The sequence below is a fragment of the Kwoniella mangroviensis genome, assembly GCF_000507465.2.
Source record: "Kwoniella mangroviensis CBS 8507 chromosome 1 map unlocalized Ctg01, whole genome shotgun sequence".
Taxonomy (NCBI): Eukaryota; Fungi; Basidiomycota; class Tremellomycetes; order Tremellales; family Cryptococcaceae; genus Kwoniella; species Kwoniella mangrovensis.
Window position 1 is genome coordinate 1,658,875 of NW_027062533.1, and position 12,568 is coordinate 1,671,442.

General features: G+C 44.9%; 3 protein-coding genes across 3 annotated transcripts; 1 reads left to right on the top strand and 2 right to left on the bottom strand.

Moving 5' to 3' along the window:
- Positions 1 to 354: 354 nt before the first annotated feature.
- I203_100615 (uncharacterized protein) lies at positions 355 to 4,979 on the bottom strand (the record flags this gene model as incomplete). The annotated part of the gene is made up of 12 exons (XM_019150441.1): positions 355 to 383; positions 439 to 832; positions 896 to 1,083; positions 1,146 to 1,248; positions 1,310 to 1,555; positions 1,627 to 1,827; positions 1,920 to 2,378; positions 2,440 to 2,664; positions 2,730 to 2,939; positions 3,017 to 3,111; positions 3,820 to 3,988; positions 4,047 to 4,979. The coding sequence occupies 12 exons, from the start codon at positions 4,977 to 4,979 to the stop codon at positions 355 to 357; spliced, it is 3,252 nt and encodes a 1,083-aa protein (XP_019000407.1).
- A 1,317-nt stretch (positions 4,980 to 6,296) lies between these two features.
- I203_100616 (uncharacterized protein) lies at positions 6,297 to 9,512 on the bottom strand (the record flags this gene model as incomplete). The annotated part of the gene is made up of 8 exons (XM_019150442.1): positions 6,297 to 6,577; positions 6,642 to 6,713; positions 6,794 to 7,132; positions 7,197 to 7,346; positions 7,414 to 7,846; positions 7,902 to 7,995; positions 8,052 to 8,253; positions 8,336 to 9,512. 8 exons carry the CDS (start codon positions 9,510 to 9,512, stop codon positions 6,297 to 6,299), a joined length of 2,748 nt encoding a protein of 915 aa, XP_019000408.1.
- Positions 9,513 to 10,641: 1,129 nt separating this feature from the next.
- I203_100617 (uncharacterized protein) lies at positions 10,642 to 12,336 on the top strand (the record flags this gene model as incomplete). Its single annotated transcript, XM_019150443.1, has 7 exons — positions 10,642 to 10,682; positions 10,756 to 11,181; positions 11,257 to 11,310; positions 11,368 to 11,397; positions 11,473 to 11,550; positions 11,674 to 11,815; positions 11,956 to 12,336. 7 exons carry the CDS (start codon positions 10,642 to 10,644, stop codon positions 12,334 to 12,336), a joined length of 1,152 nt encoding a protein of 383 aa, XP_019000409.1.
- Between the last annotated feature and the right edge of the window lie 232 nt (positions 12,337 to 12,568).

A 12,568-nucleotide genomic window follows, 5' to 3' on the forward strand; every position in this document is an offset into this window, starting at 1 on the left:
GTAAGCAGAATGATATGAAAGGAAAGAGGATAAATAAAATGTGCAGGGTGTTGGATCGTTTGATGGAATATTGTATATATATATATAAGTATGACGGGATGAAACTGATCGATGAGAAGAGAGACATGGCAAAGAAAAGAGGTAATCAAAATGAGGAGAATCAATGAATAAGGAAATTGTCAGTTTAGAGGGTATACTAGTATGTTGTTTACGAACTATGTTATATAATGTAAAGTCAAAAAAGAGAAAAGATAGCGATCATCAAATATTTGTAAATGATAAGATTAAATCAACTATGCCCTTCAATCGGAACAGGTATCATCCGAAAGCTCACATTCGATAGGGAATCGATGATCAATGAGATACCTGAACGTTGCTCATAGCTACAAAGAACCTGATCAGTCATCCATTTCATCCAGTCATACGAGCCACACTCACCCTGCGTCACTCCTTCCACACCTTGATCACTTGATGTCGTCGCGCTCGAGCCCGTATAGCCTCCTCTGCCAGTGACGTTCGCTCTGATAGGATGAGGACCGACATGGGGGAAGTAAGGTCCAGTAGCAGTGTTGGGACTAGAGTTGGCGGCAGTAGGCGAGGGAGGCATGGGTCCAAAAGCGGAGTTTCCTCCAGAGGACGATCTGGAGAATTTCATGTGGGATATATCAAGTGATTGATGTCTCATCGTGGGGTTGATCCTAGATTGACTATGTGGATGAGGGTGGGGATGAGCAGTAGTGTTGGAATGGCCGGTGGATGCCTGCCGTACTCGATCCTGGATGATAGGGTCGGAATCTCGTTTCGAATGATCAGATTCAGTTCGAGCGGGTTGCTACAACATATCATTCTGGGTCAGCTAATGATCGCGATCATGTGTAAGATATCAGTAGCTTACGTTCGATCCCGGCCATAAGTCAGAGCTTCTCGGAGGGTTTTGATAGCTTAAGGGGCCGGCGAAGCCTAACGATCCCTCATCGTCGGATCGATAAGCGCCACTACCCGGACCGTTGAACAGGGCTCGCACGTCTGTGGAGACTGTAACGGGACGTTGTCGTCGCTCGACAAGCGATTCTCCTTCCGCCTCTGCTTATGTGCGTCAGCTTAGAACTCATCACGAAGGACATGGGCAGCTCAGTCAAACTGACCAGTGTTGTTCGCTCCCGTGGCCAATAACTTGCTATTGAAGTGGGAGAAAGCATCCGCGAAAGAGTCCACCCTCTTGGTAGCATTTGAAGGGTAAACTTGAATCTTCGAGCATTGCAGGTCAGTGATCCAAGAATGATCTTGCTGCTCGGGAGCGGTCACTCACATTGTGTTGGCCTAGCCATTCCTCTAGGGCATCCCTGGCCGTACCCAAGAAATCGATATTACTCCTTTGACACCTGAATTTGAAGATGGCTTCGTCGCCTTGACCGAATTTGGCAGAAGGTACAATAGCGATCTGGTGATCCCTCTTGACACGTTCAGTGAAGAGGATGAAATCTGTCGACGTGACTAAACGAGTGAGCTCGGGATAAGGCGGGACGTGAAGATCAGCTTCAAAAGGCACGTGGTCCTAAATCGTCTTCTAGTCAGTCATGCTATCTTACCTCAAATACACGGATACGTGGAAATACCGGTACGCACCAACAACATAGCAGCTGCGATGTGAACTTGAGACTCAGGTCCAAAGATAGTCACAATATCACTTGCGCTCTCCTTGTACGGGAATCGCACGACTGAATTCGTCTTCTGTTCGATATCATGGATGAAGATGCTCTTTTCTCCGAGGAGAGTTCGATGGTACCGTCTAGGGATGGATACACTCTCGACGGTATAATCCTTATCCTGTTGATGAGATACCGAAAAGCCGAAAACGATCAGCTTGGCGTCTGAATATTGACACGTCTCACATAAGCTAAAAGCGTAACCTCGCTCACCTTAGGATTGACCAATTCCATTACAGACTGTTTGAGACTCTCCAAATTGATAGCATTCTTAGCAGGAGTTCGAGCCACAACATTATCTTCATTATCTATATATCCTCCTAGCGCAGCAAATTCCTCGGCGTTGGAGAATTTCACATAAACTCCGTAAAGCTTCATGATTCTTTGGATATTCTTGCCGCCGACTCCGATAATCCGCTTATGATAGCTTTCCGGTACATGGAACGAGACTTCGGCAGGTAACTCTTCTTGTAACATTGACAGTCCTTGTAAAGAACCTAGATCCGATCCGGAAACGTCCATGAGGAAATTATAATCGTTAAAAGTCTCAAACTTGATTTTCACTCCGGCCATTTTCATGATCTTGTTGATTTTCCCGTTCTTTTTACCGGATATGAATTCGCGATGTTCGTTAGCGAGCTCAATCTGGAATCGGATTTCGTGGTGGAAGTTCTGATCAAAAGCGATTCGATCAGCAAACGAACCACAACTGGTCAATACAAGGTCAACTTACGTGTATAGCTTCAAGCTCGAGTACCATCATGACCGCCGCTCTGACTTCTTGTTCCAGTCCATGCATTTCGAAGCAATTTGACTTGAACACCACTTCAGCTCCAGTGGCGTGAGCGATCTGCTTGAGGATCGGTTGCATCTGAGCAGGGTTCAAAGAAGCTTGAGGCATGAGAACATCAAAAGAGATCGGAAGTAGCCAGAATGAAGCAACGTAGAATTGACAAGCCTGATCATTGAGCATACAGATCAATCAGTATCATTTTCGTGAGACATGAACAGGTATCAACTTACCAATCCCATTACACTTCTTATGGTCCTTTCAATATTAACTCTATGATCACCAAAGACAGTGATCAAGCTAGCTTGAGATCCAATCGAGGGAACCTGGATGTATGTTCCATTATCACTCATGATCCCTTTTACCTCTTCGAGACGTTCGGTGAGTAACCAATCGAGCTTTCTAGGTAAGATGGCGGTATCTCTCGATATGACAAGTTTGCTCTGAAGATGACAACACCAAAGTCATGCAATTAGCTACGTTTGGAAGAGTGAAGGCATCGCCATGTGAGCTAACTCACCTTCTGTACAGCAACGTTTAATAGCATATCTCTAGCTCTTTGTACTCCAAAGAATTCACCCGTAATCCAGATTTGGTTCGCTTTACCCAACTGACCTTGTTCACCTCCGTGAATACTCAATCCGGGATGAGGACCGTTACCATATTGACCCATATTGGGACCCATACCGATACCCATGTTCATCTGATTCATGCCCATGTTCATATTTGGTCCACCGATCCCCACATGCATATGGTTCTGACCATGCCCTCCAGGTCCATGTTGTCCGTACGGCCCTGGTCCTGGGCCATGCCCTGGTCCCATACCCATTCCCGGTGCTGGTCCATGTCCATGTCCGTGATGACCCATGTTCATACCTTGCATTCCATGATGCATGTTAGGTGGCATTGGCGAGTTGATTCTGCTATTTGGGATACTCTGATATCCCGTATGCATAGTGGATATCCCTGTATGGTTCACCGACATGGGATGTGGAGGACCATGCATGGGGTACTGCATACCTGGACCATTGTATGGCATCCCTCTAGTAGTGGAAGGGTCGATATGGAGTGGTTGAGGTTGATAAGGATAATGTACGTGTTGATGAGGGTTGTAGACCGGTGGACCGTTGTTACGCTGTTGAGGATGAGGTTGAAAATTACCGTTCATCCCTCCCATGCCCATCTGCATCCCGTTCATCCCCATGTTAGGTCCACCTGGTCCTGGTCCTGGTCCTGATCCGGGACCCATACTGCCAGTCATTTGCATACCCATGTTTCCGGTAGGTTGCATTCCCATGGTGTTCAATCCCCGATATCCCAGACCTTGCTGTTGTCCAGGCTGGGGAGGGTTGAAGACACCAACAAGGGGGGTAGGGTAGTATATATTGGTGGCTGTTTCCTGCTGAATCGATTGGATCACGCCTCTTTTACGAGACGCAATGATATTGTGAAGCTTATAGTCTATATCGCACACTTCAGAATGAAGACCGCTCTAACAGACGTACAGATAATCAGCTGACCGGATCGGATGAGACCACTAGTTGACTCACAAGTTCATCCAGCATGACCAACAACCTGACTTTGGCAACTTCGACACTTTCCAGCGGACCTGTAATGACGAGCTCGCACATCCGTTCCGTCTCTAGACCATACGTGACAGGTGCATTTGGCGGAGGTGCAGGAGCAGGTACGGTAGGGCTATTACTTGAAGTAGACTTGGTAGGTTGCTTATCAGTACCGTTCGTACTTTCGGGTCCGGCACTTCCTTCTCTTTGTGACGCAGAAGTGGCTGCTGTTTCTCCTTCGCTACTTTGAGCTTGACCGTCAGCAGTAGCCAAGACCGCTCCACCCACTCCTGCACCAGGTATTTCGATATTCAGGACCGCTATGTGAGCTTTTGAGTCCAAGGCGATTTCATCTAATCTTCTTTTCACGTCCACTTTCAATGGCGAGATGTTCGATAAAGGTGATTCTAGGATTTCCGTTCTCGAAATTTTCAATATCGTTTTATTATCTTTTGGGGTCTCTCTCAGGATGGCTCCACGAGCAGACATGACAGATTGATACCCTCCAGACAAATGGAAGTTCCACGTCGTAGTTGATGGTATAGGTACCGAATCATCCTTGCCACCTCCATTCGATTCTGCATTCACATCTGTCTGCTGAGGTTGAGGTTGAGGGTTCAGATCCACACCGATAGATTCTTTCGTGACTGTCACCAAACAACCTTCCCGGGTGGTAATGTCCAAACACATTTTCTGAACATCGTTCCAATCCTTCTCCACTTGAGCTGCAGTAGTGAGGTTTGTAGTCAAAGAGGACTTGCTGGGTGGAGCTGTAGCCGAGGTGACATTCGGTAATGGTATAGTCGATATATTACCTGAGCCCGGTAAAGCCAATGAAGAAGGGAGGGGTGAATTGGTAGATCGAAGGGATCGAGGTGAAGGTCGATGATAAGTGAATGAGGTGGTGTAAAGGTCCATTTTGTATGTCTATGTGAATTGATGGGTTTCGAGGGATCACAAGGTAATAGAAGTGCAAGACACTTGAGAGGTATTGTGATAGTATACTTGGTATCGATAGATGAGGGATATCGATTGAATAGAAGGAAATGTGTGTTAAGACTAAACAGGTATAGATGGTGTAGGTCAGTCAGTCGTCCAGTACGGGAGAGATCACATATAAGAGTGATATTACAACATAGGTATAAGACGGTCAAAGTATCATGAATAAGGAGAAAGAAGTACTTTGAATGGAAGAGGGAGAAGGAGGCTGAGATATACGTCCGATGTAGGAGAATGGACGAACGGGGTGTTTCGTTCCAGAGAGAAGGTACGGTACGATGGTCAGGTAGAGAAGTTAAGGGTATGTGATACAGAGTGAATGAATGTTATAGTGAGACAGATCAAATCAAATGCAGGATCTATGAACCTCTAACTGAACAATTGACTGGACCGACATGAAGCGGTTCACCGAGAATATAGAGAAAGATGAAAGACAGTCTCCCAGTCGCACTCACCCTGTGTGACATATATACAAGCAATCTCACGTCGATTCGCTCACTCGATATCTATGATGTTATATGGTACCAACTGGATAAATTGGTACGACCGTTACGTTGCGTTGTGCTGCGTTTCCTTTCCGCTTCCCGTCTAATCCTATTCAGCACATCCAGCAGATAGGTATCTCGTACAAGACGGTATGGTATCTTCTTTTCGTTATAACAGCACGAAAGCACGAAAGCACAATATAATGGGGTATGATAATTGAAGATCTAGCTCTGTGTATATGATATACGAGCTATCTCCACACGAAGGTAACTATGTAATAAGACAGGTAGATATGAGGATAATGAAAGATGGGATAGCACAAGCTTAGCTGAGGCGCGTTCGTGCATCCCATCCCATCGTATGGTGGTGACTTTAATCTCGCTCACAGCTCTCCCGAACTTAGCTTGGTCTTTAGTCTATTCCGATATCGTGGCCTGGGTGACTATCCAGAGTACGAGTATGTATAGTACGTGGCATAATGAATCGGATCAAGGAGACATTAAATGATATGTACATACATATGCAACAAGATGATATATATCACGGTAATACTATGCGTTGAGAAAGAAGTAACGGTTGGAAATCATTAGATGAGATGCAACGAGAAATGAAGAGATTGAAAAAAATGCTTGTGCTGTATTTCGATGCTAAGATCTAGAAGAAATAACCATATCCGCCTCCCCCTTCACCCTTCATCCAAAGTCGAACGGACAGGGTACGACACTAGAACCTACGACCCGGCCGACAGTCCTACATCTCAATAACGACCCCTCTCCTTTTCCGATCGTAAGTCAAACCATTATGAACATGATTCGTAGGAGCGTTGATATCCCGTTCTTTCAACGGTTGGGTCATACCGTTCCCGTTGATATTAGGATATCGCTTGTCGATGGGTTCACTCTCGACAACAAAGTCTTCCTCATCTCCTTCTTGCGCCTCATCTGCATCTTCGGCAGCCTGGTTGACCCATCGGCGAGTGACAAGTGGGTTTATCTGGAAGCGTTCTTGATAATGTTCATGTTCGGGACATACTACATCGACAAGCCCTTCATAAGCACTCGTATCCCATTGTGCAATCACTCATTTTGGACTTACAAGAATCACGAGTAGGTGGTATACCTTGTCCGAAAGGTAAATCTCTCATATCAGGATGGAAATAGGCTCGATCTGAAACCACCAGACCAAAGATGTCAGATATCAATCCAGACTTTCAGATGGCAACAATGATAGTCATGACTGAGACTCACGTCTGCCATCCTCAACTTCATGCAATTCACCACATTTCCCATCCTGCGGATGAATCATCTCATCCCTGCCTTCTTCCTCATCTTCCTCGCCTTCTCGAGGAGCTATGAAAGGGTGTCTGAGAGCTTGAGCAGCAGTGAGACGTTTAGTCGAATCTAGTCTGAGAAGCTTCTGACACAGGTCGATAACTTGATCGATCGCTTCTATGTGTTCTCGAGCATCATCGGGTGTAGGATTGGTCATATGCGGTGTGTATATATGAGGATTGAGTTTCATGACTAACGATGCGAGAGAGGAAGGGTGAGAGTCGAGGGTAGGCACATTGGAAATTATCGTTCGATCTATCGCAGCGAACCTCAGTATTTATGGTCATGAGATCATGGAATGATGGTGAAGTAGACTGACTATGAAGTAGAGCACATCGTTCCATCGCTGCTCTTCCAAAGATAGCAGCAATTTCCATTAAAGCCTCAATATCATCGCTCGAATTGAATACCGGAAATTTATGAGTCAAAATCGACAAAAGCATCACACCAGCGGACCAAATATCGATTGCTAATCCCCATTACCCAGACATTAGCAATCAGACCACTTGCTCTGCAGCGAGATCAGGAGTACTCACCAACAGTCTGATCAGGACATTTGAGCAATACTTCTGGTGCTCTAAAACCTCTTGTTCCCGCTCGATTAGTCTTGATCGTCGGCCTCTTGTCCTCATGTGGGAAACCAATTCTACCTTCACCTTGTCTAGATCTCTTCCTCGCATCGTAAACAGCTTGTTCCACTACTGACGTTTCCCCAGTTTTGATTTTTGATCCCTGCAATGAGCTGATAGTTGCAGGAGCATGTTGACAAGTCGGTTTCCTCGGTGGGACGTATCTCTCCGCCAATCCGAAATCTACCAAGACACCTTGTCCCGTTTCGTAATCGTACAAGAAATTAGCAGGCTTGACATCTCGATGGACTATCCCTCGTTTATGTATATCTTTCAAGGCTCGGAATAAGCTTTGAAGGTACGATCGGATGTGCGGGGGGTCCATGTGTCGGTAGAAATGCTAAACCAAGCAATGATGAGTTCAAGTGACAGCTAGTGTTGTCCAAGCAACTTACTCGAAAATCATCACTCCGATGAAAGGGTAGTACAATGATGATTTGATCTTCTTCTCTAAATGCACTGATGAGTTGCGAGACATTCCGGCAACCTCTGTGGAGACAATAAAAGGTAAGCTCAGTCCGACAGACGTGATCTCGAGAGCTTACCTTAATGCTTCAAGGATTGCTAATTCATTTTCTATCCTAGCTGGACTACTGGTCACCAAGATCTTCTTCAAAGCAACCTTGACTGCCGGTTGCTGTTCGTTCGTATCTTCATCTTGATCTTCATCAGGGATTCCAGACCAGTATTCATTCGCGTAAGTGCGGTTCAAGCAATCGTATGCCAAATAGACGGATGAGAATGTACCTTTTGACCAAAGATGGTAAATCAGCTATACGCACTGAAGAGCATAATAGGAACAAAGGTTCGAAACGAAATTCTGACTTACCCTCCCCTAACCTATCAACCACTTTATATGGTAAATACCCATCTACACCTTCTCTCAGTACGGTCAAGCTCTCTGTAAAACTTCTTATATCCCTTTTGATCGCTGTTCGTTCCAATACCGGTCTATGTTCCATCTCATACTCGTCTGAATCACCCGAATGATAACTCTCAGGTGATCCGCTTCCTTCTTCCTCTCCTCCTTGATGTTCTTCTACATTATCTGAGTAAACTTGATCGTTCAGATCGACGAACGAATGATGGTCGTTGATATTATGGTTTGTATTCTGCCTCTGTCTGGAAGAGGAACCTTCGATGACTTGAGTCATCGTATCATTGACCATGTTCGAACCGTATGACTGACGATGTGAAGATGAAGTCGATCTTGATTTCGATTTCGATATTATATCTGTCGGCGGGGGAGGCATGACTTTTCTGAGATCGATAGTCAATGGACGTGAGTTGGTAGATGCCTCTCCTTCGTCGTCGACCGAAGGATCATCTTGAGGTTCATATTGCTCTTCCACTAAAAATTCTTCCCCTTCTTCCTCATTCTGGTCATATTGTTGCTCTTCATCATACTGTCCTTCACCTTCCACCGTGTAATCATCTGCCCCTTCGTCCTCTTCCTGTTGTATTATCGTCTCATCCCCTTCACATTCACCTTCTATCAATTCCGTCTTCCCTGTTTGTTCAGAAAACAAAACGCTCTTACTGTCCTCTTCACCATCACCATTCTCGCTCGTCTCTACCACCACATCTTCCTGCACGTATGAGCTCGGTCCGGCAATAGCCGTAGTAGGCGCAGAAGCATTCAGAAACTGGAAAGATGAGGTACCCGTTGCATCTACAAGATTTGGCGTGGAGCCATCCTCAACAGGTGTAGCTTCGCGTATACGTTTTGTCCTTTTGGGTGAAGTCGTATCTCGGGTCGTACGTTTGACACCGCGCGAAGTAGACAGGGACAATGGGTTCGAAGAGTTCGATGTAAATGTTGAGGTTGTCGCTATTAAGGAAGGTACGTTGAGGTGAGTGGAAGATGATGATTCAATGTCGTTTTCCTCGATTTCCAATGGCCAGGTCGTTTTCCTTGAAGTCGAAGCTGTAGCTGAAGCAGGTATACCTCTAGGTGAGACTGAACGCGATGTAGACGTAGATATAGGTATAGAAAGGGGATTCATGACTTTTCTCCTTATCTCGTCTCGTCTCTCCTTAAATTACCGCTCGCTCGCTCGCTCGTATTTGACCTTGTTTGTTTGTTGACTATTTTCCTTTTTGAGAGTTTTGTATACTATATTGAGGTCGTTCGACAGTCCTCGAGGTGCTTGGCCTCTGTAGATTTCAAGATCGAGTAGTCGATATACAAAGAAAAGGACGATTATTACTTGGTAAGAATAGAGATAGTTTTTCTATACGATCTAAACAAGAAGCCAAAGTTGTCCACACAACTCGACACTCGAGACATCATACACGCGACTGTACTTTTACGTTATCAGTTCCGCATGTCACGTGACAACGTTGTACTAGGACTGCCTTCTGTTTCACTTGATCATCCAAGAATGAAGAGGAGAGCTGAGGGTGCTCTGGGAAACATACCAGTATATCGGATCGATCTCATGAGCGAGATCGGCAGAATCCACCGCTTGCAGACTCATCTGGCCCATTACTTGTTGCAAGGTTGCAAAAACGGCTCTCGGGGCGTACAAGCGAGTGAACACTACCCGCTAAGTCGACTGGTCATGCAGAATGAAGAGTTTTCTTACCATTACTTCTAGAACATTACTCTACCAATACATCCACTTGCATTTGCGTTTGCTGAACCGGTACTCAAAAAGACGAAGGGGGGTCAGAAGTTATGCCTAATAGTCTGTTTTCCGCGATCGGAAACCATGACAAAGATACAACGATCCTCATGTCCTCTCAGCCCTAGGATTGGAAATGGTCATGAATAACCTCATCGAGTTCACTTTCTCTTCCAACAGTAAGGCCCCTTGTGTCTTCTTAGATGCTTGCATTCATCAGAGAAAGGCAAAGTCTTCATGACGGTACCACCGCAGGACACTCCGGCACAGGCACGGTTTCTGTGACGCGGTGATCGATGTGCAAAGATAAAAATCAATGTTGATACCTCCGACGCGTCCATGCAGTCCGCTCATACAGGAGGACGAGGGAACGTGCAATGAGGGTACCGTCCTGACCTACAGTAGCAACGATCTTGTATCATACTGACATCGCAAATTTCAGTCCAGTATTTCTTGAGCTCATTGTGTCGAGGTGAGGTCACAAGACCAATGAAGTGGATCTACCAAGATGGTGTTATCATATGAAGAACAAAGAATACAAAATATCAAGTAAGTCCATCACACCAGACGACGAGTAGCGGTGATGTACATGTAGCTGACTATTGAGTGTTCATTGGTATAGGGATAATGAAGCACTCCTTCTGTCCTTGGGTCTTGGAGCACCCTCTACCCCAAAAGCACAAGCACCACCTAAGAAACATTTATCTAAGAAGAAAACCGATGACAATTCTACATTCCAACTTGAAAAACCGACTCGAGAGGTCAAACCCAAATTGAGACCTTTAGTCAAGATTGACGGTGAGATCGATACATCTACTGATGGGCTCAGAAGAAGTACCCGATCTAGTAGTAGGATTACGAATGGATCGAAACCGAACTATACAGATGATTCACCATTGTACAGAGAAGATGTTAAACCTACATTATCTAGATCAACCCCCTCGAAGAGAAAAAGACAAGATGAGGATGATGATGATGATGATGTTGAAGAGGAGAATAGATGGAAGTTGAGAAAAGCTCAGAAATTAGGTATAAGGACTGAAGATCCGTGAGTCAACTGATCATCCCGTTTCATGTTTTTTTTTTGTCGAGAAAGACTGATGCGTCAATGATATGATTATAGGAAACAATTCGGTCACATACCTGGTGTGGAGGTAGGTAGATGTTGGGCAACAAGGTCTGTCTTGTCGAATATTTAAACTCGAATTTAGCTGATAGAAGTGAATCACGACAGGATGGATTGTTCTACAGATGCTGTACATGCGTAAGTGCTGGTATGCACTTTCATGATTCAGATAGAGAACAAGTTTAGCTAATATTTCATTGAACATAATCATAGTCCAACAGTAGCAGGAATATCAGGGAACGCTCAAGAAGGAGCTTGGAGCGTAGCTTTGTCAGGTGGATATCCAGATGAGTAAGTCTCATTCCTAGATGTCAGTTCCTATCTGTTTCTATAGGTTTTAATAATAATTCGATGTTGTTATATCCTATTTCATACTTCCTCATCCGGGAGCTCCTGCTGACTTTGACCTCTCAGTGTCGATCTGGGATACGCATTCACCTACACCGGCTCGGGCGGACGAGATCTAAAGGGGACTAAACAGAATCCCAAGAACTTAAGAACTGCCGAACAATCTTATGATCAAAGTTTCGATAATACTTTCAATGCTGCTCTCAAAGTGAGTTAAATATCTCATCATTTCAACTGACAATACGAACAATCGCATCATCATCGTCCTAAATGAGTTTTAGCTTGGATACACATCATTTATCTCTTGATTTCGCTGATACATAACTTATACGGTTTGATGTGATGTAGAAATCGTCCGAGACCCGTAAACCGGTAAGAGTAATACGAGGTTACAAACTTCCTTCGGTATACGCCCCAGTCGAAGGATATCGGTATGACGGATTATACATTGTTGAGAAAGCTTGGATGGCTAGGGGTTTGACAAAAGGGTTGATGGTTTGTAGATATGCTTTTAAGAGGGTTGAGGGACAGCCCGACTTGCCTTTGAGATCTGAGGATGAAGGGAGCGAGAGCGAAGAGGTAGCTGAGGAGGAGAAGGAAGGAAAGGTACTGGTCGAATCTGATACTCAGAATATCAACACAGATGACGAGGTGGAGAAGCTCGTTGGTTCGTCGATCAAAGATTATGATATTGATGGCAAGGAAAATGCTGAAGAGATTCTAGCTTAAGATCTTAGAAAAAAAAAAAAAAAAAACATTACAGTCTCTTGAGCTAAGTAGGCGGGGCATTTGCACAATGCATGACTATATGCATACATATACATCTGTAAACATACTTCCATCTTTACTTCTTTTCTTTGCCTATACGAGCTGAAGTTGGATATCAGACGACGGGCTTCGTCAAGACAGGAGGACACTTCCACTATCTCCGCGTCCGTCTCATTCTCACCGGGACGTTGGG